The sequence below is a fragment of the Taudactylus pleione genome, unplaced genomic scaffold (assembly GCF_031769625.1).
Source record: "Taudactylus pleione unplaced genomic scaffold, aTauple2 ptg000212l, whole genome shotgun sequence".
Taxonomy (NCBI): Eukaryota; Metazoa; Chordata; class Amphibia; order Anura; family Myobatrachidae; genus Taudactylus; species Taudactylus pleione.
In genome coordinates this window covers 10,363,688-10,391,390 of record NW_028284614.1, presented here as the reverse complement: position 1 = coordinate 10,391,390, position 27,703 = coordinate 10,363,688, and the positions used below count along the sequence as shown (strand labels likewise).

The window sequence follows — 27,703 nt, the reverse complement described above, 5'->3', positions numbered from 1 at the left end:
CAGAGGTCGCAGGCTGGGATCACCATCGCGACCATCGGTGGTCAATGGTCGCGATGGTGGACGGCGCAGGGCCTCAGCTTACTCAGATTGCTCGGCTTGCGAGCCCAGGACACTGCGTTGATCAATGCAGACCCTGGGCTGGCCATTCCCAGAAAACGGAGTGGACACGCCCCCGTTTCCGGGAACAACGACCGTCCCCGCCCCTTAAATGCCTCTGCCTGTCAATCAGGCAGAGGCATTCAAGGGTCTGCGTGCGATTACTCAGGACCCATTCTGCACACTCGCAGGATTGGGTCCTGAGCACGCGCATATTCCCGATAATCGGGAATCTGCGATCAGCGGTGCACTTGTGTACGCTTCTGAATCAGACCCAATGTCTTTAACAAACTATACCAACTTGTACAAGTGCCCACATCTTGCTTTGTTACAATTAATGTCCATAGTAGCATAGTCCTGCGATTGTTATTACTCTGATATTTCTCCTCATTATTAAAGACATATTAGTTTTCACACTATCGCTTGATTCAGCGATGGACGTAATGACGATGTTTACGCAGCTCAGCGATTATCGGTGGTGCACATTCTCCTGAGTCGCACTGCGCATGCACCAAGTTACATTACCGTCGGCGGTCGCAGCGACTATTTTCCCGCCGTGTGATTGACAGTAAGGATGCATTTGGGGGAGGTAACGGGTAGTGGCAGTAAAAACGTAGACGTGTCGCTACCGTTTTTGGGGCGTGTCGGACACTAACGGTCTGTGCGACCGCAATCCTGTACGTAGAAAACATGGCACTGGTGTCACGCAAGTGCTTGAATTTGCGAAGCCGCTGGTGGGGTCTCAATACAAATCCTGCGACATTTGCATACTCTCGCACATCCACTGCGAACACAGGCGCAGCGGCGGCGGTGGCATTAGCGCCCATATCTGAATCAGCCCCATAGCAGGCGGCCATGTTAATACCCATCGTCGCAAGGCGCTGTCTATGGTACAGTTACCGAGAGATCGCACAATGAGCCCGGACATGATTCAAATACAAATAAAGCAACAACAATAATGTGATTATTTTCATTTACCATATAAATAAATCGCCACGTGTTCATGATTTTGAGATATCTTCGCATCTAGTATTTGATGTCTTTTAAAAGATCTTTAATTGTTAGATTTACTGGTTACCTTAAACGTACAGCAAACGTAAAAGACAAGATGCCTTATATCAAACAGCTACTGAAAACATTTACAAATATATATATACACAGGGATGGACAGGGGCTGTAGATCAGCCCTGGCAGTCCCCCTGTGCTCGCAAAGGGGGCGTGGTTTACGTTTCAAGGGGGCGTGCCGCGAGTCACGGAGGCCTTATGATATTTGCTCTGTAATAAAAACCACAATGTTTACTTCAGCATTCCCGGACAATGCTTATGGATGGCTAAAAGTGGAAAACAGAGAGCACAAGCCATGGCAATGTGTGCCCAGGGCAGAAGCAGCATTAACCACACATGGCTGGCGTAAGAACATTAGTCAGCAATGTGGAACACTTGGATGTTCCGTATACAAGAAACCCGGTCACCCAGATGTCAGCTGGAAGGAATCAACTTGGACCTGCAAAATGATCAACAGAAGGTCAAAAGTGGCTACAAAAGGGGATGATGATGATTCCTCAGGTATTGAGGCTGCCACAACACAAGTGAGTGAGCGTCATCAGAGCAACCTTAGGAACTGATCCAGACCCGCTCGCTAAGGTGCGATCGCCCATCTGCGCATGCATATAATACGCAGTGCGCATGCGCAAGCCATTCGTTGCGATCTGATTTTGGTAACTCGTAAGTCACTATCAGGGCGCTGCTTTGAGTGACAGATAGAGCTGTTTGTGGGTGGTAACAGGGGAAGGTGCATGTGAACGGGGGAGTGGTGTTGCGAACGCAGGCGTGTCTGGCCGCCAAAACGCTGTTTAAAGGGCGTGCATAATTAGCAAAGTAGCGTCATTGTACACGTCACCTGCATGTATTTCAGCCCGCACTGATCGCGGTGCTTGCGGCGGGGAAAGGCAACCCTAAGGGCTGCGAGCAGCTCCGATGGCTCACGATGGTCCCGATTAATCATACATTTCCCCGAGATGACGTATGTTGCGAGTGGCAAGGGGGCGTCTTCAGACACTTGCGAGCGCACTTTGCCGTAGCTCAGAATAGTAGAATATGCCAATCAATGCATACGCACGGAGACCGCAGCGCAAGTTGCAGACGCCCAGCCTCATACTATGCCGCCATCTCCCTTTACTCACAGCCTGGTCAGCACACAAGATAGCGTAAACATCGGTAACATTGAGAACCATCGGACCCATTAGCATAATAGTGGTTGACCTGACCTGTACAGCTTACGGTACGGCTGCGTACGCCGCCTCGCTGCCTTAATTATGCACGCCACTACAACGGCATTACAACGCCTGTGTTCGCCTGACCACCCACAAACGGCACTTCCTGTCAATCAGTACCGGAAGGGTCTGCGTACACACCGCTTGTACTCTCCGTACCATAACCCGATCGCACCGGCTACTTCGCGCATGCCCAGTGCAATGCATACGCATGCGCAGTGCGTGCGTTCTCTCCTTTGCGTTCCTTGATGAATCAGGCCCCTCCACCAAAGTAAGAAGTCACCATAGCTAATGGACAGGAATAGATGAACCTTACACCAGTCTTCCCTACCGTCACCAGGAAGATACTGTAATGTACGATATGTGATCGGTCTTGAAAGCAACCACTTGCCCATGAAGAAAGTCACAAAATAAGGTGATGATAGTTGACCGCAAACATCACACAAGAAGAGGTCAACATTGCCAAGCCGGAGCGAGATAAAGTATGACCAGCATCAATGTGTGATACCGATGTCTAGGACTTAGGGACGCCAAAGCAATTATTACTAAGGAGTACAGTAGCTCACTCATGGCATCACGACTGGTCAGTGCCGCCAGGCAATGTAATGCACTACCTGCTTGAGAGGGAAAAAGGGCAAGAAAATATCTAACAAAGCCCAGCAGCAGCAGTGCGGAGCAGTCACTGGGTCTGATACAGATGGACGTGTAAGGACCGAAAAGCAAAGGACAAGGAACAAGTATTTCCTCAAGAACAGCAAGGATGGATTACTGTAGAAACTCAAAGAATTTGTTGCTCGAGTAAGCAATAGGTTTGACAGGATATCAGAGATTCTACGTGCAGATAATATGGGTATGCAGTCGGGAAGCCCGCGGACCTAATCCCGACAGCTGGCTTCCCGACTGTAATATCCTGGCAAGGGTCCAAAGACAGGCGTCGATATGCCGACGCCTGTCATTAGACATACGCCGGGAGCCCAACGCCCGGCATCCCGATCGAAGGGACGCGGGGCGCCGAGCGTGGATAGCCGCGGGCAGGGTTAGTTTTAGGGTTCCCGGGGGGGAATTAGGGTTAGGCACCCCCCCGTGAGGTTAGGTTTAGGCTAGGGGAAGGGTTGGTTAGCGTTAGGCACCCCCCCGGGGGGGACCATAGGGTTAGGCATCCCCCCGGGGGACTTAGCGTTAGGCGGCAGGGAAGGGGGGTTAGGTTTAGGCACTTAGAGACGGGATTAGGGTTAGGCACTGGGGGGGAAGGTTAGGGTTAGGCACACCTAAGGGAGGGTTTTGTGGGGTAGGATTAGGTTAGACAATACTTACCTTAGGACGATCGGGATTTCCTCCTCTGGATGCCGCTGTCGGGATTCCAACCACCGGGCATGGGTCCGGCGGTAAATCATACAGATTCCATAATAAGACTGCAGTTGCGTTGCAGACACAATTCAAAATAGAATGGTATATCATGATAGCCAGTTAGCTCCAAAATTGCTTACCTAGTGGAGCTATAGAGAAAAAGCCATGTGAACAGCACAACAGAAAGAAGCCTGAGCAGCAGCATATTAGAATACTAGTAATGAGGACTTAGCATGTGCAGGGTCACCTCAGCCTAGCTGCTATACTTAGTCTTCTACTCTACTGGTCGCTCCAATCTCCACCACTACAGTGGGAGCCGTTGCTGCCTCCCACAGTGCATGACGCAGACGGGACAGGTCACTGTTGAGTGTTATATAGATTTGGAATCAAGGCCTATGCACATGTTCCTAAAGAAAAGTGCAAAAGTGGGAACCTATGGTCCAATGAAGGAATGCTGTAAGGCTTTAGCAATGGCCAAAAGTTTGCGGCAATTTTTTAATCGGGATTCCAACAAAGTAAAAATTAGCACAACTATGGTGATTGATGGAAGACTCTGTGTCACTGCTTTAGCCTGAGCAAAGAGCCCAATCAAAAGCATTGAAAACTTAGCAAGGTAACAATAAAACTGAAGTAGACAACCCAGGTATCAGAGGAGAGAGAGTTGTAGAACCAGATCTACCGTCAGTTAGGAGATTCACAAGATGAAACAACAGCTTACATACTGTAGTGAGAACAGCCTCATAACCCCATCCAGAGTCATGGAAGGGCAAAATCTGCCTATCCATGAGAAGAAGTGCCTGCAAGCTGCCTGAACAGATTGGGGGGTCTATTCATGTAGAACATGAAGTGGCTACTAAAAGATATCGCTATATATCGCATCACATCGATGCGATATATAGTGAAGGTTAGTAGCCATTCATGTACACTTACCTGTCTGATGTCTACGGGTGCTGTCCGGCCCCTCCGCCGATCCTTGTAGTGCAGTAAGATGACAGAGCTGGGGCGGGATGCACCAAACGGAAAATGCGGTAAAACCCCCTGTTTACCGCATCTTCCGTATGCACCAATCTCCTGGCCAACTGGCTGCGATGCGGAGAGTAACGCCAGCTATTGCTGGCGTTACCCTCTAGAAGCCTATGGGCTTCTACCGCATCGCGCTGGTATGAGGGATCCGATTGGATCCCTCCCAGCATGCCCCACGGCCGTCCCGTCACTGCGCATGCGCAGATGGACTCCCGGGTCATAAACCCGGAAGTCCACTGTGCAGGAGAGATCGCAAAGGACAGGTCTTATCGGAAGAGCTGTCCTTTGCTGTACAGATCGCATATGTTAGTGCATATGCGATATGTACTATAGCGATGTCCGGCGGTAAGGATTACTGCATCCCTCCCCCGCTCCTCACTCCGCATGTGCCGGCGTCCGAGAGCAGCAGGTCACGTCAGACCTACCTGCAGCTATGGACCCTGGGAAAAGGGGCGGAGCCAGCGCCGAGTGCCTGACAGAGAGCAGGGAAGTATGCAGCTTCCGGCTTGTTGTAACAGATCACGCTATCCTCAGATGGCGAATCTGTACCACAGGAGGGAACCGGAAGCTGAGCTTTCCGTTCCTTCCTGAATCGTGCTCAGCGCACAGTAGTATGGTGATGCGATACAGGCATGGAGCAGGGGTGCTGCTGGGGAAGTAATACACTTCTCCACGGTAAACCACCTCCATGATTAGCACGAAGCAGAGAAGAGCCCTGATTTCAGCTAAACAGGGCTCTTCTCTGCTTCATGAATAGACCCCTAAATCTCTCAACTAACTCCAGACCTGGGAAGTCAGGGCCTGATTCAGACCCGCTCGCGAGCGCTGAGCACTCGCAAGCGGGTCGATGTTGGCCCAGTGCGCATGCGTACGACTGAGGCGGCTCCGTCGTGCGCATGCGCGAGACCCAGATAGCGACGGGCAAGCCGTCGCTCCGGATCTCGCTACAAAGGGGGCACCTTTGTAGCCGAAAGCACTCCAGGGCTTGCGGCAACGAGACCCTACCACAAGGGTCTCGTCACAAGCCCGATGGTCGCGATGGTCTTGACCATCGCGACCATCTTCCTGGCCGCTCGCTATAGCTGTGGGTGGTCACCCACAGCTATACGAGCGGCCAGGAGGCCGCTCTAAACATTAAGGACGGCCCTGATTCAGAGCGAACGCTCTGTCAGACTCTGTCTGGCTCTGAATCAGGGCCTCAGAACCAAGACCAGACAATTAATACTGTAGTTAGTTGTTGAGTGGAGATTTTAGAATGCTGAGCCATATACAGACAAGACTAGTACAATATGTGATATGTTTTGTCATTTTTACATTTCTTAATACATTTGACTCATATACTACTATTGCAACTTCTACCCAAGTGCACTGTCACTTCACACTTCATAAGCTCTGAGCCAGCCCTAGCCCCCTTTCCCACATATTCAATGTCACCCTCTCTTGCCACCGTAGGACATATCTCCCAAATGTCCCCAAATGGACCTGATCATCGGGACAATCAGACATTCCCTTTAAATTGGGTCTGTCCTACCCACGCCTGGACTGTACATCTGGAAAATGCCAGAAGGGCCGTTGGCCGGTCGTCTGGAGGCCTGGCTGAGGCCTGTCGGCACTCTGCCCAGGTGACATGCTTATGTCCCATAACGGGAGGCCACGCCTCATTGATTCGGGGCATGCCCCCCATGATATGTGGCCACGCCCTGTGACATGCAGCCACGCACCCCTTTCCAGGGGGTTAATATTTTAGCCCCAGTCGGCTGCTGGTACCACCAAAAATTGGGATATATGCCTTATTCAGTGGTCTCCAACCTGTAGCTCACGAGCTACCGGTAGTTTGCGGCCTTAATTTTGGTAGCTCTCCTAGCTGCAGTACTGCAGAGTGGAGGAAGTGACCTCTTATGTGTGCTCCACCGTGGCATCGACACCATGGGTGGAGCCACAGGGAAGCACGTCAGGTGATTGCCGCAGCCTCTACAGCAATCACCTGACGCGCTTCCTCGTGGTTCCACCCACAGCGTCTACGCTACAGCAGAACGAGTGACTCCCCTCCAGCCCTGCCAGAAAATGACACAGCAGCCCTCCCTATATCTTTTGCACCTCTACTGCACGTACCTCCTTGGAGCCGGTAATTCATTCTTAAATTTACAATATCACTGTAATAATTAAATGCATTTTTATTTTCTATGAAACATTTATTTTTTTTCCCATTTTCATTAAATTACCTTTAATTGTTCGGTTATTAGCCAGATTTTTTTTTGTACAATTTTAGTAGCTCTTCAGGAGGTTTCATTTTTCTAAAGTAGCTCACACCTCAATTAATGTTGGAGACCACTGCCTTATATCTTCCATGAGACTCAGTTTATCTGGCTTTTCACAAATATCTTTAATCTATTATATTTATTATTCCAAAATACAGACCCCCTTTTATTATATTTGGAATCCAAACCTAAGTGACTTTTTGACTTAAACTTCACGTCCCATTAATTTTAGGGGATTGTTTATCAGGGTGCGGTTTTACAAAACCGCCAATTTTCTGCTGTTTCTGTCGCAGAAAAGGGATCGTTCTCACAAAGGCTTTTAATCCCGCGGCAAAAAAAAAACACAGGACATCGGCGTTTTGAAAAACAGCAGCTTAATAAATAAACATCTTGCAGCTTAAAATAAATACATAAATATCAGTCTTATTACCAGAACAATATAAAGTTACTTTTGTATATAAAGCTGCATACACACACAACGATTTAGTAAATGAACGATTTTAGTAAACAATTTTCGTTCATTTTTTCGAGGGAAAAATTAACAAAAATAATTGACTAAAATCGTTCATTTACTAAATGTAATGAATGATTTTTAGAACGACAAACAATTTTTGCATATTCCCTTACTGAAAATCGTTGAGTTGGTCAGTCTGAGTGAACTACAAACTACAAACGTGAACGCGCATGAACGAAAATCGTTCATCGTTTTAACTCAGAAAGTGAACGATTTTTTCAACGATTGAACTATATTGTTATCGATAATCGTTCAAAAATTCGTTGTGTGTGTATGCACCTTAAAAGATAAAATAAAATGTGCTAATAAAATATCACACAGATTGACAGCCATTAGGACATAGCACCATACCTTGATGATATCCAGACCAGGCTGTGGGTACTCTAAGACTGGCAGCTGTTCGTCAATGTTCATCAGTCCTATTTCATCAGGGTCGGCCCCCTGGCTCACCAAGTACACCACTTCTTGCAACAGGCTGGTTCCTGCAAAATCAATCAAAACAAAGTAAATGACATCACGGGGGGACGACGACGTAAATATCACAACTGCCTCTTAATATGGACGTAGACACTTGGATCTTGTTGCTTGGCTTGAACAAGTCCAAGAACTCAAACAGAGCAAGCTAGTTCCTTCCTCCATGTCAGATCCGGCCATGCCAATAAAACACTATCTGGCAAGTCTGGCCTCAATATATGCCATCAACATTGACCCAAACATCACTTTGCTTCTTCAAAATGACAAGAGCTCAAGGATACGATAAGAATGCAAGATTGTTAATCGAATAGTAAGCTCACTGCAATGCTATGCTAATCCACTCCGATCGCTATGCCGTCGCAGGACAACATAAGGACGCCCACCTTACCTTATACCCAACCGTAATACTTACCAAGACTGCAAAACCATCGGTAACATAGAGTACAATCGGAGCCTCACGCACACTTGCACAAGGTCTGACCTTACTCAGAAATTGCTAACCTTCCGGTACGCAGTGAGAGCTCTGGGTGCGTATGGCATTGCAGTGCCTAATTTATGGACGCCCTTGCAATGTCCTTCAAACGCACTGGCACGCCTGCATTTAAGCGACCCCCCATCACCACCCCCAAATGGTGCTTCCTGTCAATCACTCTGTGATGAGTCCGCGTAGCCACTGCGATCGCAGTCCTGATCGCAGTGACTGATTTGCGCACTGCGATGCATATGCATGCGCAGAGCGCCACAATCGGCCGTCTGCGTGCGTAATCGCAGTTGCCATCCTTGCTGAATCAGGCCCTTAGTGAACTGGTTTATGCAGCTTGTCAAAATCTGAGCATTACATGAGGTGACCGCTAGAATTTAGATAGCAGTTATGTAACATATTCCCCATAGGGAAATATTTCATGTTACAGCAGTCAAAGAAGCCTTTTCAGCAGCTGCATACAGAATGGACTTACAGGTCAGGCGACTAAAGCAAATGGACTGTACATATGACAGCACATGACATAGGCCCTCATTCAGAGCCGCTCGTTAACAACAGTACGCTCGTTGCGTTCCGATGTTGACTAACCGCGCATGCGTCGGTGTAACACTGCGCATGTGCGTACGGCAGATTGCGAGTTTTTTTGGACTCGTTCCTAAAATAGCGTACAGGAAGTGACATGTCAAATGTGATTGACAGAACAGGGCGTTTTAGGGTGTTGACGGGGGTGGAGATGGAAAAACGCAGGCGTGGCGAGACGTTTTTGGGGCGTACATACATTAGCAGATGCGAGCGTAAAATGTGTTCGGACCGACTCATACGTCACTGGATGATCCTCTTTCCCTTCAAAATGCTCGCACAGCTTAGGGTCTCGATTACTCGACCACATTGGCGATGGCCTTCTCCTCCGTCCCGGGACTCAACGATGTTGTTGCGATTAATCTCGGGAGGGCAGAAAAGCAATTAGTGTTGGATTGAGAACCGGCTTGGTATGTGTTTTGAAATCAGTTTTTTGGGATAGCACAAAACCGTACGCAGGTGGAACTCAGAGCTGCTAATGTCAGGATGACACAATCAATTTGCGTACATTTGTGGGGGTTTATTTTGCCCTCAATTTGGTGGTTAGGGCCTATTGTAACAATAATGTCATCATGTTTTAAGTTTCGCACCATTTTATTTGTGCCTCTTGAATTTGCCTCGTTATATGAATTTTTAAACGTTCCTTAAAGAGCCCATTTTTTTTTTTTTTTGGCCGAGTTTTTGCCTTTTGGTCCAGGATTAAATGTAACCCATTTTTACAATAATTTCACAATACAATGTCATTTTTTGGGGGGAAATTTAATGCTCAAACAAAAAAACTAAATTAAAAAATATTGGGGACATCTTTTTTGCCCAAAGATATGTTCCAAAATCAAACAAATTGGCCCAACATAACTGTTGACATAAACATACAACAAAAAAAAAAAAACATTTCACAAGAAAGGAGAGGGAAGTTTTGACCAGAAAGGAATATGAGCCAAGCACAGAAGGATTGTGGGAAAAGTCACCATTGCTGTCACCGTTTTTTCACCCGTTTGGATGGGGGAGGGAGGGCGCCAGACCGGGTCCGGGATGTCATCGGGCTGGCCTCTGGACTAGGCACAGGGCTAGGCACATTTGGAGGATTGGCTGATGTTGTGCCAGAGGTGGAGGATCCTGATGTTCCGGCAGGAAGGGAGGTCGGCTCCACCATGTGCTGGCGAACGAGCTGCTCCAGGGCATTGGCGATGCGGATGTTGGCCCTGGTATTTTCCGCCAGGGCCTGACCAATGGTCACGTTGGCCGCAGCATTTTGCTCCAGGGCCTCAGCCACCCGTAGCAGACTGGCGTCCATCCTCTGCAGAATCTCTGTATGGGAATCCGATATGAAATTGAGTTCTGTGAGGAGGGCCACTGCCTGCGAGGGGGATTGCCCTGGACTGGCTTCTGCAGGGTCCTCAGCCGGATGTACTGGTTCCTCCCCTGCAGAGCCAGCAGAAATTCGGCGGCCAAGGCTCCCCTCTGGAGCAGACTCATCCGCCTGTGTCTCTGTTAGGATAAAAGAGAAAAGCCACACATTAGAATCTACATATTGGCACAATAACATTTCAGAGTTGATGACATCCCAAGATTTACCTGGGACAACATGAGGAGCCGCAAAGTCTGGCATGTCCGTATCCATGTTGGACACGCCAAACACCTCCACAGGCTGCACACACCCCTGTACCAGCTCTTCTAAATTCGTCAACTCCAATGAAACAGGGGTGGGACCCCCACCTTTCCCCCTTGCATGCCTAGCCCTGTCCGCGAGTTTTTGCTTTAGGCGATATTTGAAGTCGCCCCATCTGTGGGAAAAAATGGAAGCCATTATCCTTTGGTTTAAAATGGTGTTTGTTTTTAGGGGGGGCAAGGGTTTACTTACCGCCGTTTGACATCCCGGGCTAGACGGACATAATCACCCACCCTATTGACAGCAACGGCTACCTCTTCCCACATTCTCCACTTCTGGCTTAGACTCATATTCCTGTCTGCCTGTGGCAGGATGTCCACACACTTCTGGATCAAAACCTCCATCTCCTTTCTTGTGAAATGTGGCTGCCTTTTTTTTTTGGCCGCTTTGGCCGGAATACTGGGCCCAGCAGCCTCTTCCATGTCATCCTCCTCACCTATTTGTGTAAATTTTCAGAATTCACACAATCACAACTTGCCCAATCTTATGTTTCAAATTAATCATTGATACAAAATGCATGAAAGACTTACCGCCTGACTCTTGGGCATTGTTTCCCTGGTCTGTCGCCATGTCTGAGGTCCAAACAAGAAAGAGACCAGAATTTTAATGTGTTTTCGTGACGTATTTATACATGCGTCCTTATTTTGCGGCCGCATCATTGATTGTGCGTCCCTATGATCCCTCCTTAATTTGTGCGGGAAACGAAACACTATTTATGGCTTGGTGTGTCTCTAGTCGAGGTGGCGTTTTTGGATTGTTGGAGGTTACCTTGGCTGGAGTTTATTGATTGCGTAGAAAGGAGTTGGCGGTTAGAGATTCTTTTGTTGGTTAGATTTGCGTTTTATTTTCCGTTCTCTTTGTTGGTTTTGATTTTTGGGACCTCGTTTCTTGATTTGGTAAGTTTTGGGAAGTCTAACTTTTGATCAATTGTTGTTTCATTGTGTTTTTTCGTTTTTTTAAATTTTGGATCCATAATTTCTTCTATTTTAGTTTTTGATTATTTTCGACCCAAAAGACCTTTTGATTTGGACTCTTATATATTTGCTCTTGGTAAGTCCATTTTTTATCTTGTATTTGCGACCTAATTAGCGCAGTTTTACTACTTACTCTTGTGACTTGTATTTGCGACCTAATTAGCGCAGTTTTACTACTTACTCTTGTGACTTGTATTTGCGAACTAATTAGCGCAGTTTTACTACTTACTCTTGTGACTTGTATTTGCGACCTAATTAGCGCAGTTTTACTACTTACTCTTGTGACTTGTATTTACGACCTAATTAGCGCAGTTTTACTACTTACTCTTGTGACTTGTATTTGCGAACTAATTAGCGCAGTTTTAAATGCTTAATAATAATTTTTTATTTTTTGAGGTTTCCCTTTCGCTTTTTGTGCAAACAATTCAACCCATTTTGATGTACTGTGTGAAATGTCGTTTTGCTGTTTTGCAAAATGTGTGTTTCGCATATTTTAAGTTTGGTGTAGCACAAAATTTAGAAACAAAAATGCACAGAGTGAAATGTGTGAAATAATTTTTGTGTTTAATTTCAGTTTGGACGTATCATGACAATACCCCGGCATGTAAGCAGCAATGGATGGTATCATCAAGCTAAGTTGTTTTAATTGACTTTTGGGGTGGGTCAAAAGCCTTACATTGAAATCTTTGAATTTTAGGTAGATCTGGGGCGGATTGTGCTGGCCATGCTCCCGGAAGCCGACCAACCTCAATCTCGTCCCAGGCGTAGGCATCGTAGGCATGCAAGGCCCCGATTATTTCGAACACGTGTCACCCTTTTTGGAATGCCCGATGATGAGGTTTTAAGACGCTACCGTCTACCTCCCAAAATCATCATAGACACTCTCTCATTAATAGAAAGTGATCTTGAGCGGCAAATTTACAGTCCAACAGCAATACCACCACTTACGCAATTTATGGCGGTGTTACATTTCTGTGCCTCAGGATCATTTCAAACAACGGTGGGAATAGTGGCGGGCATCTCCCAATCCTCCTTTTCCCGGATCCTGAGGGCAGTGATGGAGGCACTTTTCAAGCACCTCCATCATTTTATTCAAATGCCTTTGGATATGGGTGCCCTTAGTGTGGCCAAGGCCAATTTTTACCAAATAGCTGGGGTTGTGGATGGTACTCACATACCACTTCAGCCTCCAGCACGGGTGGAGGCCATATTTCGAAACAGGAAACACTATCACTCCCTGAATGTAATGGTGGTATGTGATGCCTCCCTCCAGATCCTGTCCCTGAATACTAAATTACCCGGAAGTGCACATGACTCCTTCGTCATCCGGCAATCAGGGATATGGCACAAATTAAACAACCTACAAGCTGGTGATGCGTGGCTTCTGGGTAAGTGGAGACCTTTAGTACATAACAATGTTAAGCTTGATACACAGTGTTCCTGATTTTGTCTCTTCTTTTTCAAAGGAGACAGTGGATATCCTTGCATGCCCTGGCTGCTCACTCCTTATTTGGCTCCCACACCAGGCCCACAAAGTGCGTATAATTCCGCACTTACAGCCACCAGGCAAGTGGTGGAGCGCTGTATCGGCCTTTTAAAAGGCCGATTCCGATGCCTCCACCGCTCTGGTGGCGAGCTCATGTATTTGCCGGATATGGTGTCGAAAATTGTGGTCCTGTGTGGGATATTTCACAACATCGCCATAAGGAGTGGTGTCCCAATGCAGCCAGAGGATGCCTTACCTGAGGATGGCCCCCCCGAGGTTGGTCGGAGGTCAGTATGTGGGGGGGCCATACGCGATGATGTGGTGGCCAGATTTTTTAGGTAAGTTTTTACAAAACAACAGTGTTTACACCTAATGTGTTTGGGTTTATTTGCGAACCTCTAATTTTTTTTTTTTTTTTCACCATCTTCTGTTTTTTCACATAATCTTTGCCACTCCAACGCTCACTACTTCCTGCTACCCTTACCAAACCTGGATCTGGACATTTTGGGAATATATTATGGAACCCATATCGCAACGCCATGTTTGTGGAATCATGTTGGCATGGTCCTTCGTCAACCAGTTCTTGATTTGTTGTTTTTGGTTTGTTTTTGTTTGGTATGTGTTGTATTTGAGATTATCACTGTGTGTTTTTTTTGTGAGTGACCACTTTGATTTATCAGTTATGTTGTGAATAAATGTTTGTAGAGTGAAATGTTCTTCCTTTTTTTGGACGTTACCAGCAAGTGTAACCAGGTTCACACACGGTACATTTGACTAAGGGGTAATCCAGTACTGTCGCCAGTTGAGCTAAAATGAAATATGTTTTCTGGTTCCAAACCCACACCAAAAAGGAAGCCTGTACAATCATTTGGCTTTGTAAGATTGGCCTAAGCAGCTTGCACACCAACTAGGAACCTGTAAAATGTTGAAATATCTAATTGACACTACACCCAAAAAGGGAAATGACATTGTGACTGTAATGTGTTTCTTGTGGCTGCTTTACATACAAATACAAAACACAATCTTACTTTAAAACAATGGAAATCCTTGCAGGAACAGTCTACTTATGTCAGGGTTAACAATCTTTGGGTTTGCAAAAACGAATTAGCCGGAACGTATGTTTGAAAACTAACATTTTATGTGAAAAAAAACAACCAAAAAACAAACTATTGTCGAAGGATGCCAGACAAACGATCAAGGGCCACGAGCACACCAATTATATGTTGGCGCATCTGGGCCACACAAACTTGAACTTCGTCACGACGCCTCTGTTCCTCTGTTGGTGAGAAAAGTGTGTGTATTAATACAACAATAGGGCAACCACATTAAAAATTATAAAATACAACGAAATCACTCCAAAAATAACCCAAAGAAAAAAAAATTAAAAATGGGGGGTGCAAAAAATACAAGGCCTATGTACAAATTCCCCCAGGTCTGATATGTGTATGTTGAAATCAGCAGGAACAGTTAAAGGCAATCTGCTAAATCCACAAAAGTCGACCCAAAAACCCAGAATAAAGGAACGACACATGATTACATACAAACAGTTTGTGCTTAAAAAAAGGCAAAAGAAAAACATACCGGGTGACAAAACGGCAGCTCCGGAAGTCCCACCATCGTCCTCCTCGGAGGACCCTCCATTCCCCAAAGATCGGGGCGGGGTTATTACCGACTCCGGGGAGGGGGTAATTGGAAGAGGGGTGGTTGGAGGAGAGGGGGAAGTGGGACGGAGGGGAAGGAGGCCCGACATTTCCGGGAGTGGGTCTTGGAAGGCTGGGGAGGAGTGGGGAATAGGGGAATTATTGGGGGTGGAGTGTTGGCTGGGGGTTGGGGAGAGTGGGCGTGACCGCCGTCTGGCTGGACGGTGACGGCGTAGTCTTGGCTGTCCCCCTAAAAGATGTCAAACAAATTGTGGTTAGTTTCAGCACAAATCCTGGCCAAAAAACAATTTAAAAACAGCCCCCAACAAGAAAAAACATGCAAATATGAGGAGAATGATTAATTATGAAATAGAGGGAAAACATGGCCATGCAAATATGAGGAGAATGAATAATTATGAAATAGAGGGAAAACATGGCCATGCAAATATGAGGAGAATGATTAATTATGAAATAGAGGGAAAACATGGCCATGCAAATATGAGGAGAATGATTAATTATGAAATAGAGGGAAAACATGGCCATGCAAATATGAGGAGAATGAATAATTATGAAATAGAGGGAAAACATGGCCATGCAAATATGAGAATGATTAATTATGAAATAGAGGGAAAACATGGCCATGCAAATATGAGGAGAATGATTAATTATGAAATAGAGGGAAAACATGGCCATGCAAATATGAGGATAATGAATAATTATGAAGTAGAGGGAAAACATGGCCATGCAAATATGAGGAGAATGATTAATTATGAAATAGAGGGAAAACATGGCCATGCAAATATGAGGAGAATGAATAATTATGAAATAGAGGGAAAACATGGCCATGCAAATATGAGGAGAATGATTAATTATGAAATAGAGGGAAAACATGGCCATGCAAATATGAGGAGAATGATTAATTACGAAATAGAGGGAAAACATGGCCATGCAAATATGAGGAGAATGATTAATTATGAAATAGAGGGAAAACATGGCCATGCAAATATGAGGAGAATGAATAATTATGAAATAGAGGGAAAACATGGCCATGCAAATATGAGGAGAATGATTAATTAAGAAATACAGGGAAAACATGGCCATGCAAATATGAGGAGAATGAATAATTATGAAATAGAGGGAAAACATGAACATGCAAATATGAGGAGAATGATTAATTATGAAATAGAGGGAAAACATGGCCATGCAAATATGAGGAGAATGATTAATTATGAAATAGAGGGAAAACATGGCCATGCAAATATGAGGAGAATGAATAATTATGAAATAGAGGGAAAACATGGCCATGCAAATATGAGGAGAATGATTAATTATGAAATAGAGGGAAAACATGGCCATGCAAATATGAGGAGAATGATTAATTATGAAATAGAGGGAAAACATGGCCATGCAAATATGAGGATAATGAATAATTATGAAGTAGAGGGAAAACATGGCCATGCAAATATGAGGAGAATGATTAATTATGAAATAGAGGGAAAACATGGCCATGCAAATATGAGGAGAATGAATAATTATGAAATAGAGGGAAAACATCGCCATGCAAATATGAGGAGAATGATTAATTATGAAATAGAGGGAAAACATGGCCATGCAAATATGAGGAGAATGAATAATTATGAAATAGAGGGAAAACATGGCCATGCAAATATGAGGAGAATGATTAATTATGAAATAGAGGGAAAACATGGCCATGCAAATATGAGGAGAATGAATAAATTGGACAGACATGACAACATGCACACGCAGTTTGGGCCACAAAGACAAACATGAAAAACAAAATAAATAAAACTTACTTTCATAAATCTGCATGCGAAAGCATGCCAGCAAGTGGGGCGTTCGCCGTTGCAGGTCCGACCACCTGCGCTCCAGCTGGCCGATGTTGCGGCGTGAGCCGAAGGAGCGCAGGCGGGCCCGTGCCTCCGCATATGCGGAACGCTTCTGCCGGTTGGTTATGGGTGGAGGCTGGCTGGTGATACGCCTATCTATCACCTCCGTTAGCACCAGCAGCTCGCACCTGGTGAATGCGGAGGCTCTCATGATGGCAATGGTGTTTTTCCTAAAATTCATTTTTGATATAGTGGCCAAAAAAATTCTGATTGGCTAATGTATTTGGGAAATTAACAGGAGCAATTCTATTGGTTAGTGTATGAGTCATGTGTTCGACAGGGCCAGAAATCTCTGGAGAGTTATGATAGGCTTGATGCAGTGACATGCGTAAGCAAATTTAAATAAAGAAATGAACCCCGGGAAATATGCGGGGATCCAAAGAAATAGAACAATTGTTTAATTGTGGGTAACATGTTTATTGAACAATAAAAGCGAATGTTTAAGCCGTACGTATTCTGCGTGAAAACACAAACACGGACAAGAGTAAAGTTTGTTGCATTGTGTTGAAAAAAAACCAAAAAAGAAGGTAATTGATTCATTGATTGGCATGATACGATTGATGGAGGTAGGCAGAATAAAGGAGCAGGTAATCGACATCTGACAAGGCCACTTCCGGTTTATACTTGTGTGTGCGTTCCATTCAAGCCATTTTGGGGATGTACGCTCGTTAGTTCGCACGCTCGTTAGTTAGAGGAGGGGTCGTCTGAGTTTGGGGAGGATTTTTAGATGCGTTCGAAAATACGAGCGAGCCCTTGAATTTAAATATTTTTGTACGTACGCCTAACGTACGTTCGCCCGCTTGCGAGTGGGTCTGAATGAGGGCCATAGAGTGTATACAACAAGGTGTCAGCCATTTTGTAAAAATGCAACTTACTCCTTCAACAGTTAACCAGCAGCATCACTGAGAGATGGAGCACTTTATATATCAATGCCTCTCTGTGCATTGACAGGTTGCATTCTCATATACTGTATATTGACTCACAAAATGGCTGCCTCCGCTGTGTGTGCGTAGAGGACGGTAAACGTCACTATATCAATAATTTAATTCACCCAAACTAGCTTAAACATGCTGTATTTCCATTCCAGTCAAAAATGACTCTACAAATAATATATGTACATGAAATATATGAAGTGCTACAGTAATGTCTGATCTCTCATTAGTTATTTAGAAATACTCTGGGCCTTTTTGTAAAATGCCACAAACACACTATGCTAAGTAAACGTAAGCTCACTGGGGAAAACTATAAAACTTCAAACAAAGGATCTGATTGAGACCCGCTCGCTATGATGCGAACGTTCGTAGCTGGCTGATAGTCGCTTTCTGCGCATGCGTACGCATTGCAATGCACGTGTGCGAACCAGTGCGAGAGATCGGAAGCGGTCGCTCCTTGCACATAGACTACCCAGCAGAGTGAATGACAGGAGAAGCCGTTTGTGGGTGGTGACAGGGGCAGGCCACTATAAACGGGGGAGTAGAAGTACGAACGCAGGAGTGCCTGAGCACCTCAACGCCGTTTCAGAAGCGTGCATAATTAACAGGCAACCTCATAGTACATGTCACATGGTTATATTTCACACTGAAGTGCTCGCAGTGCTTGCGGCAGGGTATAGTCAACCTCAAGCGCTGCGTTTGCTGCCGATGGTACCCGATGTACCGATGGTTGCATACACTTCCTGGAGAAGACGCGCGCTAGTGGGCGTCTTAAGACAGGCTGGTGGGCTTCTACATACACAAAGAGATCGCACGCCAAGACATAGTGGACGTGCTTATGCCTTGCCGTGCGATCACCTGCCATGCCATCACTTAGCCAAATTTGCATATTGCTGGGAGCGAGCATACGCATCTAGCGAGCGGGTCTGAATGAGCTCCAAAGTGTTGTAAATTCCAAAATGTATGCCAATTATATTACACAATAACAATCACCATCAAAATATAGTGGCACAATTGGTGTTAAATTACCTAAAACCACAATGTGTGTGTGTATTTAAACATAAGGGTGGTTCAATAAGTAAGGTTACAAGACCTCTCACTTGTGTAGTGTTCTCTATTTTATTCTAATTTCCCACCAGGCCAGAGCAGGTAGCCCACGGCTTCCCCTCACGGCCATTAGACTGAGCCTCACATCAGTCATACCGTCCAAACATCAGCTGTGAGATGGCGGAGCTGGCGGAGACATGGTCACGCATAGAGGCGCGTAGTGCGATCAGATCTCTGCGTCTAAATGGCACATCAGCATCTAAAATTCATCGTCAACTTGTCGAGGTGTATGGTGATAGCGTCATTTCACGGAAACAGGTTTAGGTTTGGTGTACTGCCCTTGATAACGGCAGGACAGACGTTCAAGATGAGCATTAGGCTACCATTGAGAGGTACTGGACCATCCTCCGTACAGCCCTGACCAGGCACCGAGTGATTTCCATCTCTTTGGACCATTGAAGCACCTGGGTGGAAAATTGAATTGCAACCGACGGAGACGTTCAACAAGCCACCATGTCCTGGCTTCAAAGCGCTTGTAATTACTTTATTCTATGCTGGGATAAGTGCCTTGGTGTACGGTATTGAAAAACTTATACAGAATAACATTTGTTTTAATTTTTTTTTTTTTTTTCAGAATGATCTGGCCAGGCCAGAATTAAGTCATTTATTATTTATTTATTTATTTTTTATTTTTGGTATTTAATATTTTTTTCCCCCCTGATCCTTCCCCACGTTAGAATGTTAATTTTGGTGTGGTAGGCCTGGTCTTTAACAGAGGATACATACCAATTACAAACTAGACTGGAAGGGAACATTTTCTAAATTAATTTTAAATTGATCAATAAATCTCCAAAAAAAACAATTGTCAATTCATTGTCTAAACCTGCAAATCAGCCATATTGTGAATTTCTTTCAAAATAAGGTAAATTGTGGAGATGTAAGCGCCTTTTGACAATCTGAAATTAACAAAAAGGATTTACTCTTTAATCCCTTTACGGTTAGGATTAGCGCAACTCCATGCCTACTTTAAAACTGCTAAGGACAAGCCCCACTAGTCCTGATCACTATTCACATTGAGGAAACAGAAGTGCCTTCACTGCTTCCAATATTGCACCCATGACATCAGTAGGCCCGTCCCCTCAAACAATTAAATCAAATGTCGAGTGTGTGGGAATGGGGTTAAACGCACTAAAAAGGCTCTTTCATATGATGTGGCCCATGTGACTGCTGGGCATGCCCACAGAGTGAGTAAAACTGGGGGTGCTGCAGGGCCATGCCCCTTTTCACAAGGCCACGCCCCCTTTACAGGCTTGCACAGGATCCTGATTTTAAACTACGTTATGCCTGTCCTGACATCAATAAGCACAGGGTACCCTCACCGGTTGTCTACTTTTCAAAATAGTATACTCTGCTGGGCTACCACATTATAGTGATGCAGATGGACGGAAATGTACTCTCAAAATACATATGAAAAAAAGTTGCAACGCTGCAAGTTATTCAGAGTCAGTCTCAGACGCAAGTCTCCAGCTGGCCCCTTGGCTGAGATCCCCGATTCTTGTCAAACCTGGGTGAGATGAGACAGGGATCGCTACTGGAGGCTTGGCGTCACTGTGATTACAGAAATGTATTAAAATTGCAGCACACAATGAAAATATATTGAAGTTAATGGTCGGATTGTGCAACCATTATTAATGTAAAATGAAGATTCCTTGCCTTGCTGTGTATAGTGACTTTGTAGGCTCTGCCCCTGCAGTTGTCATGTATTTTGACAAATGGGCGTGTTTTTCACATTGGCGACCAATCAGACGCTTTCATCATCATCGACTTCCCAATCATCACTATCAACTTTAAACTTCCACCAGGGTCAGAGCTGAAGCAAGTCAGACCCCTCAGACAGACTGCGTTTGGTACTTATCGGTGGCGAATACACGCTCCACACCACTCCCTTATTTACTTTCATTGAGACTGCATGCCCGCTGTAGCTACATACATGCCCACCTACCGTGATTTCACACCCATTCCAGCCCTGCAGTTGCAGAGAGTCACAAGTCAGACTTAAAAAAAAAAAACGAAGAGTCTCAATTTACACTTGCGACTGGCTCTGAACTGAATGAGGCGCTTTATTTATTTATTACCAGTTATTTAAATAGCGCACACATATTCCGCAGCGCTATACAGAGAATATTTGGCCACTCACATCAGTCCCTGCCCCAGTGTTGCTTACACTCTATGGGGTCTATTTACTAAGCAGTGTTAGGAGACAGAGTGAAAAGTGATAAGGTACCAGCCAATCAGCTCCTGTCATTTTTCAAACACGGCCTGTGAGATGACAGTTGGGAGCTGATTGGCTGGCACCTTATCACTTTTCACTCCTAACACTGCTTAGTAAATAGACCCCTATATTCCCTATCACATGCACACTAGGGTTAATTTGTGTTGGGAGTCAATTAACCTACCAGTATATTTTTGGAGTGTGGGAGGAAACCGGAGTACCCGGAGGAAACCCACGCAAGCACAGGGAGAATATACAAACTCACAGGTAGGGTCGTGGTGGGAATCGAACCCATGACCTCAGTGCTGCGAGGTAGTAACGCTAACCATTACACCGTCTGTGCTGCCCATTATGTGTTTCATTCACACTTGTAAAAAAAGGTTAAAAAAAAAACATTTTCAAGTGCGGACATTTTATGTGTAGAACCCTGATTATTGCTGATTTGGAAAGGTGGATTAATACCGAAGCACAAAATATTTATGGTTGGTGATTATACACACACTTGACTTGGTTCACTTTTTTTCAATTCAATAACAAACAAGAAAACCTATTTGGGCAATTTAGGTAGATTTTCGTTGTCATGTGAGGCTATACAGTATCATAAACTAATGATAGTTATAATTTGTGTTGGTATCGTTCAAACAAATGACTGGTATTGATGTTGGATTAAAACCATTGCAAAATCTGTCAAAATAGGCTCAGCACAGGGGTGAGCAGAGCCAACAGTGAAGGGAGTTAAATATTAAGTTTTCGACCATTCTTTTAATGGCACATTCATTTTAATGGGGTTGTGAACTCCAGCTAGAAACCTTATTGAATTGAACGGGCCCACTGAATTAAATTTACACTACATCTCATTAAATTCAATACATAGGGGTCTATTTACTAAGCCTTGGATGGAGATAAAGTTAACGGAGATAAAGTTCCAGCCAATCAGCTCCTAACTGTCATGTCACAGGCTCTTGAAAAATGACAAGAGCTGGTTGGTTGGCATTTTATCTCCGTCGATTGTATCTTAGTAAATAGACCTCATAGTCTTCATTCTAGCACCCTGCACCTGTCTCAACCTGTGAAGTTCCTCTTTCCTGACTGGGGCGTCACTCTCTGCTCTTGTGCTTCTAGCACACACTGGTCTGTATATAAGAAGTTTGTTGCAACAGCTGAGTGTGCTAGAAGCACCAGACACACCCCAGGCAGGAAAGAGGGACTGCACGGGTCTTGACAGGTGCAGGGTGCTAGAATGAAGTCTAAATACACCACCCAAATCATCAATTTTTTTCAAAAAGTTTTTTATTCGGGGCCTGCTGTGTCCCAATAAAAAAATTAACAAAAAAGTGCATTTTTTTCGCAGCCGCAAAGGCGAAAACACAGAGGTCCGTGAACTTATCAAGGATCCTATGTGTTTTCGGCCGAAATACCCTATTAGGGAGAAAAATGGTGATAATCTGCCAAAAAACCCTGTTTTTCGTTGTTCACGGCTAATTGGATACCCTCGTTTGCGGCGATCACAGAAGGGCAGGGCATTCTGTTGGTTAACTTGTATAAAGTTTCAGCTCTCATTGCTGCCCACTTGTCTTGTAGCAACTCCCAAAGGGTGATTCTGGCTTGTTACTTGCACATCTCGAGCACACCTGTCCAGATGATCCCAAAGGAGTTCAATTGGTTTGCACTCAGGACTCCGGGGTGGCCAAACCATCTTCTTCAGCACCGGCTGTCGTTGTCTTGACTGAACATACTGTTCTTCTCTGCAGCTGCCAATTGGCTAATGAGCTGCACCTGTTACCCAGCTTCTCTGAGCACTCAGTGCCGGATCATCAGTTCAAGTTACCTGAGTCAATCCTGTTCCTGGCTACCAGAGTAGGTCCCAGGCTGCTCAGAGGGGATGCAGTCACGAAGCCGGACGTTGATAGACCAACGCCGGAATCCCAAAGAGGATGAAAATGCTGACGCCGCTATCCCGAACAGGATGAAGATACCAATGTCGGCATCCCGAAGGTAAGTATGTGGCTTAGGCTTAGCGGGGATGGGGGTGTTACGGTGAGGCACCCCCGGGGGGAGATTAGGGTTAGGCACACTCCCCGGGTAGGTTAGGTTTAGAGTGCGGGAAGGGGAGTAGAGTTAGGAACCCCTAGGAGAGATTAGGGTTAGGCACCACCAGGGGTAGGTTAGGGTTAGGCACACTCCCCAGGTAGGTTAGGTTTAGAGGGCGGGAAGGGGAGTAGGGTTAGGCACCCCTAGGAGAGATTAGGGTTGGGCACCACCGGGGGGAGGTTAGGGTTAATCACCACTGGAGGAGGGTTTGGGGGGGACGGGGGGAGGGTAAGTATGCTTACCAGCCCCTGACCGGATTTTGCAGATTGGGATGCCGCTGTCGATCTTCTGACTGCCGCCGGCCATCCATACCCATTCCGCTCAGAGCATGCACTCCATTACTGGTTCACGCTGTCTCACAGGCCAGTCTGCACCCTTGCAATCTCTGCTCCTCCAGTGAGTATCTGTGGCTGTTCTCATTAGCACCTCTAGAGCTTGTCATGTTACGGGACTTTGCCTTATTGCCACAGGTTACTGCAAGTCAAGTCTGCTGTATAATTAACCAGATACTGTTTTATTCCACTTCTGCATCACTTCTTTGAAATACACACTTGTAAGGGTAGTCCACGAGGACTCATGACCAAGTGAGTCCTAACAGTTATCAGCACTTGATGTTATTATATAGATTATCCGTAACGTAGCATTACCTTATTTCTTTTCATCTTAGTAATCGTGCTTTATGATACGTCCTCACCTTTCTCCTCTATAGAGTGTTTTTTTTTCCTTTTTGTACGTGGCTTGTGCATCCCTGAGTGCCTTATACCTTTTCTTTATACATTTTTGGTTGTGGTTAATGTTGTGATATTGTTATTGTGTGATTACCAGGAGTGTCTGTGTTGTCACCTTGAGATTGTTGGGTCTATCTACTAAGCAGTGTTAGGAGACAGAGTGAAAAGTGATAAGAAAGTGATAAGGTGCCAGCCAATCAGCTCCCAACTGTCATCTCACAGGCTGTGTTTGAAAAATGACAGTTGGGAGCTGATTGGCTGGCACCTTAACACTTTCTTATCACTTTTCACTCTGTCTCCTAACACTGCTTAGTAAATAGACCCCTCTATGTGATAAGCAAGTATGGGAAATAACAGAAGTGTTTGGAGACTGCAGATGTGTGTTATACCGAAACTCTCTGGAAGTGACATCACTGACTGGTGGGAGGGGTCAAAGCTCTTACCAACTGTCATTCCATGCTAATGTGATGACATTCTTTTTATCACTCTTCAGCTATGTATATATAAAGGCCACGCTTCCTACTGTGTGCTAATGCAAATTGTGTCATAGTGGTATTTATCGTGGGAAAGGATCCTCTTCATTGACAACAGCAACAAGATCAACACCTCAAGATAAAAAAAATAAACTAGCCAAAATCACCATAGAGAAGGAGCATCTAACAAAACAGTATATAAGTGAAACAAATTGTGCAGATTAAGCACGTTTAATATGAAATGGCTATACAGAAATCCCCAACAAATAAATTCCTTCATAGTAAATTTTGACATATTTTTAGATAGATTCACCCCACAGAATTACAATAATAACTAGCAGCACCTCATTTAAAGGACTTGGGGGTCTATTTACTAAGCAGTGTTAGGAGACAGAGTGAAAAGTGATAAGGTACCAGCCAATCAGCTCCCAACTGTCATCTCACAGGCTGTGTCTGAAAAATGACAATTGGGAGCTGATTGGCTGGCACCTTAACACTTTCTTATCACTTTTCACTCTCTGTCTCCTAACACTGCTTAGTAAATAAACCCCTTGAAACCTATACAGTTATTTCTGTAAATATCTTCAAATCACCAAGACCTTGGAGCTTGGGAAGGAAGATGGACCAAGCATTGCAAGCTAACAGCAAATCCTGATCATCGGTCCAGGTCAGGAATCGGATTCAATTAAACACTTCACATTCATCAGGACCGTAGCTAGGGTAGTGCGGCCGGTGCCATCGCACAGGGCACCACAGGTCAGGGGGCGCTGTTTGGGCTTGTCGAATTTCTGTTTATTATCATTCTCACTTGTAGCTTCCTCTAATTTCATCCCCAGCATCTCCTGGCCTCCCCTATCTCTTCCCTGGCCCTTCCCCATGAGTACATTCCCCTTTTTTGGGTGCATTATGTCCCTTTGAAAAATGAGGGGGGCGCCAATGCTATTTCTGGCACAGGGCACCAAAAAGTCTAGTTACGGCTCTGACATTCATAATATGGGGCGGCTGACATTTCTGGAGCAAAATAACCATGAATTAACAATCACAATCCCCTATTACAGTCAGCAAAGTGTAAACAAATGTTTCTAATTATTATATGATATAAAGACACAATGGTGAAAAGAAAAAGCTTTCCAGATACTTTGGGCCCGATTCAGACCCGCTCGCTAGGCTGTGTTCACACGTAGCGTGCCGATGTTCGCAATCTGCGCATGCCTATAAGACGCAGTGTGCGTACCAGTTCATGCGATCGCAAAGCCATCACCCCTTGTATATAGACGCCCCGCTAGAATGAGTGACAGGACGAGCCGTTTGAGGGTGGTGACAGGGGTTGGTTGATGGAAACAGGGGAGTGGTGGTGCGAACGCAGGCGTGCCTGAGCGTCTTAACGCCGTTTTAGAGGCGTGCATAAGTAAGACGCAGTGTCATAGTGACTGAATTACACACTGAAGCACTCGCTGTGCTTGCGGCAGGGTATGGTCGGCCACAAGTGCTGCGTAAGGGTCCGATGATACTTGATGTTACCGATTGTTACATACACTTCCTAGAGATGTATTACTAAGGGAAAGTGGGCGTCTTAAGACAGGCTGGTGGGCGTCTATATACACACCGAGGTCGCACGCCAAGACATAGTGGGCGTGCTAATGCCTTGCCGTGCGATCGCGGGATTTGCATACTTTGGCAGCTGACGGCTACATGGTGCGAACGCATCTAGCGTGCGGGTCTGAATCGGGCCCTTTGTTCTGATGGTATTATAACTTGTACCATGTCTTCATTTTGATGTACTTCATCTTATTTTCCTCAATAAAAAATCAGTGTGTATATATATATATATATATATATATAATATCTATATGACTTATTTCTGTAACATCTGAACATTTGGGGTCTGGCATGCACCTTTGCTAACTGTAAAAGGCAGGAACATGAACTCTGTGCCATAGAGACTGTACCTGCTCCCCTGCCAGCAGTGCATGGGTTAATAATGACATAATGTGCATAGACTACAGTGAGGCAGGCTGCAGATGTCACTGTCTGGCTGGTGGCTGCTGCTGGTGGTGTTATGTAACCAGTGCCCCCCAGACATGCAGCCCCCCCCCCCCCCCCCCATCTCTCCTTATTATGATACATTAAAGTTCTCAGGGCTGATTCTGCAGTCAGATGCCCTAATCACCAGGATCTGCCTGCTCTGCATCAATGGCAGCAGGGTGACTACTGTGCAGACCTCTAGTGCATCCTCAGGATAGATAGATAGATAGATAGATAGATAGATAGATAGATAGATAGATAGATAGATAGATAGATAGATAGATAGATAGATAGATAGATATACATACATTTCATCTTCTCTGTTTTGCATTTACCTGACTTGGGATATGTAACGATCCAGACATCATTCTCTCTGACAGGGAAGTCAGCAATTTCCTCCATCTTCCCCCTGCAGAATGGGGGCAGCCTGATCCCATTGTATTCAAAGTACTTGCTTTCAAACTCTCCCGGAGTGCTGGGGGTCTCTGCCTCACTCTCTGCCATGCTCAGGTATGCTGGTGGTGGGGGTAATAGCAGCAGGTTGGGGCTGGTCTGGGGGAGGGGGGGGACAGTGTGTATGTAAGAGATGCTGGGATGGCTAAGGGTGCACTGAGCAAGGTGATGTAATGCTGAGAATGCAGCAAAAAAGGCCTCACTAGCTCCCCCTGGTGCTCACTGCAGACAGCACTGGGAGTCAGCGCATGCGCAGCACTCCCTCCAAAACAATTACACATTGGGGATTTCTCTCATAGGAGGGGGCTGCAGATTTGTGAATGAGACACGTGATCATCTGTTCCGTATTTGCCAAGTATCCCTTATTTGCAACATGCAAGAACCATTTCTGTTCTGCTGCTTTGTAAGATAGATGCAGTATTAAGTACAGTGTATGTTTTTTTTCTCTGTATAATGTGTCAGGGTAGCAATTATTGAAATTAGACTTTTTTTTTCTTTTAGTTTATAGTGGAAAATAGACTTATATTATATATAGTCATCAACATAGTCACATTTGAGATTTAATTCCAGGAACACATTGACACTAAAGGGCCTACACACTAGATAACTCGTAAACCATGCAATGTGGTCAACAATTTCCCTTGATATTCCCGGCACTCCCGGATATACGATATCGCGCTTTAAACTGTGCAATCTGACCAACGACCTATCGTGCGTCCTTAACGATTTCCAGTGCATCGGTGACGAGATTGCCAGATCCAGGGGCGTTTGTAGAGAGGAGGGGGCCCATGTGCAGTCTCCAACACGGGCCCCCTCCTCTCTGGCGGCCAGCAGCGCACTGAACTAAGCGCGGCTAGCGCCGTAGTTATACACTCTGGGCACTAGAGTGCGCCCAGAGTCTATAGAGTATGCATAGGTCACCGGGACAATGGCTGCGGCTGCCATTTTCCCTGTACTGCGC

At 45.3% G+C, this 27,703-nt stretch overlaps 1 protein-coding gene across 1 annotated transcript in view; it reads right to left on the bottom strand.

Annotated features, from left to right (window-relative positions):
• Window positions 1-26,898, bottom strand: part of SULT4A1 (sulfotransferase family 4A member 1) — a 42,884-nt gene extending 15,986 nt beyond the window's left edge. The window contains exons 1-2 of the mRNA XM_088478313.1: window positions 26,625-26,898; window positions 7,863-7,993 (exon numbers count right to left, since the gene is read on the bottom strand). Coding sequence (XP_088334439.1) covers window positions 7,863-7,993; window positions 26,625-26,793 — 300 coding nt within the window. The 5' untranslated portion in view covers window positions 26,794-26,898. The remainder of the gene's footprint in view (window positions 1-7,862; window positions 7,994-26,624) is intronic.
• Between the last annotated feature and the right edge of the window lie 805 nt (window positions 26,899-27,703).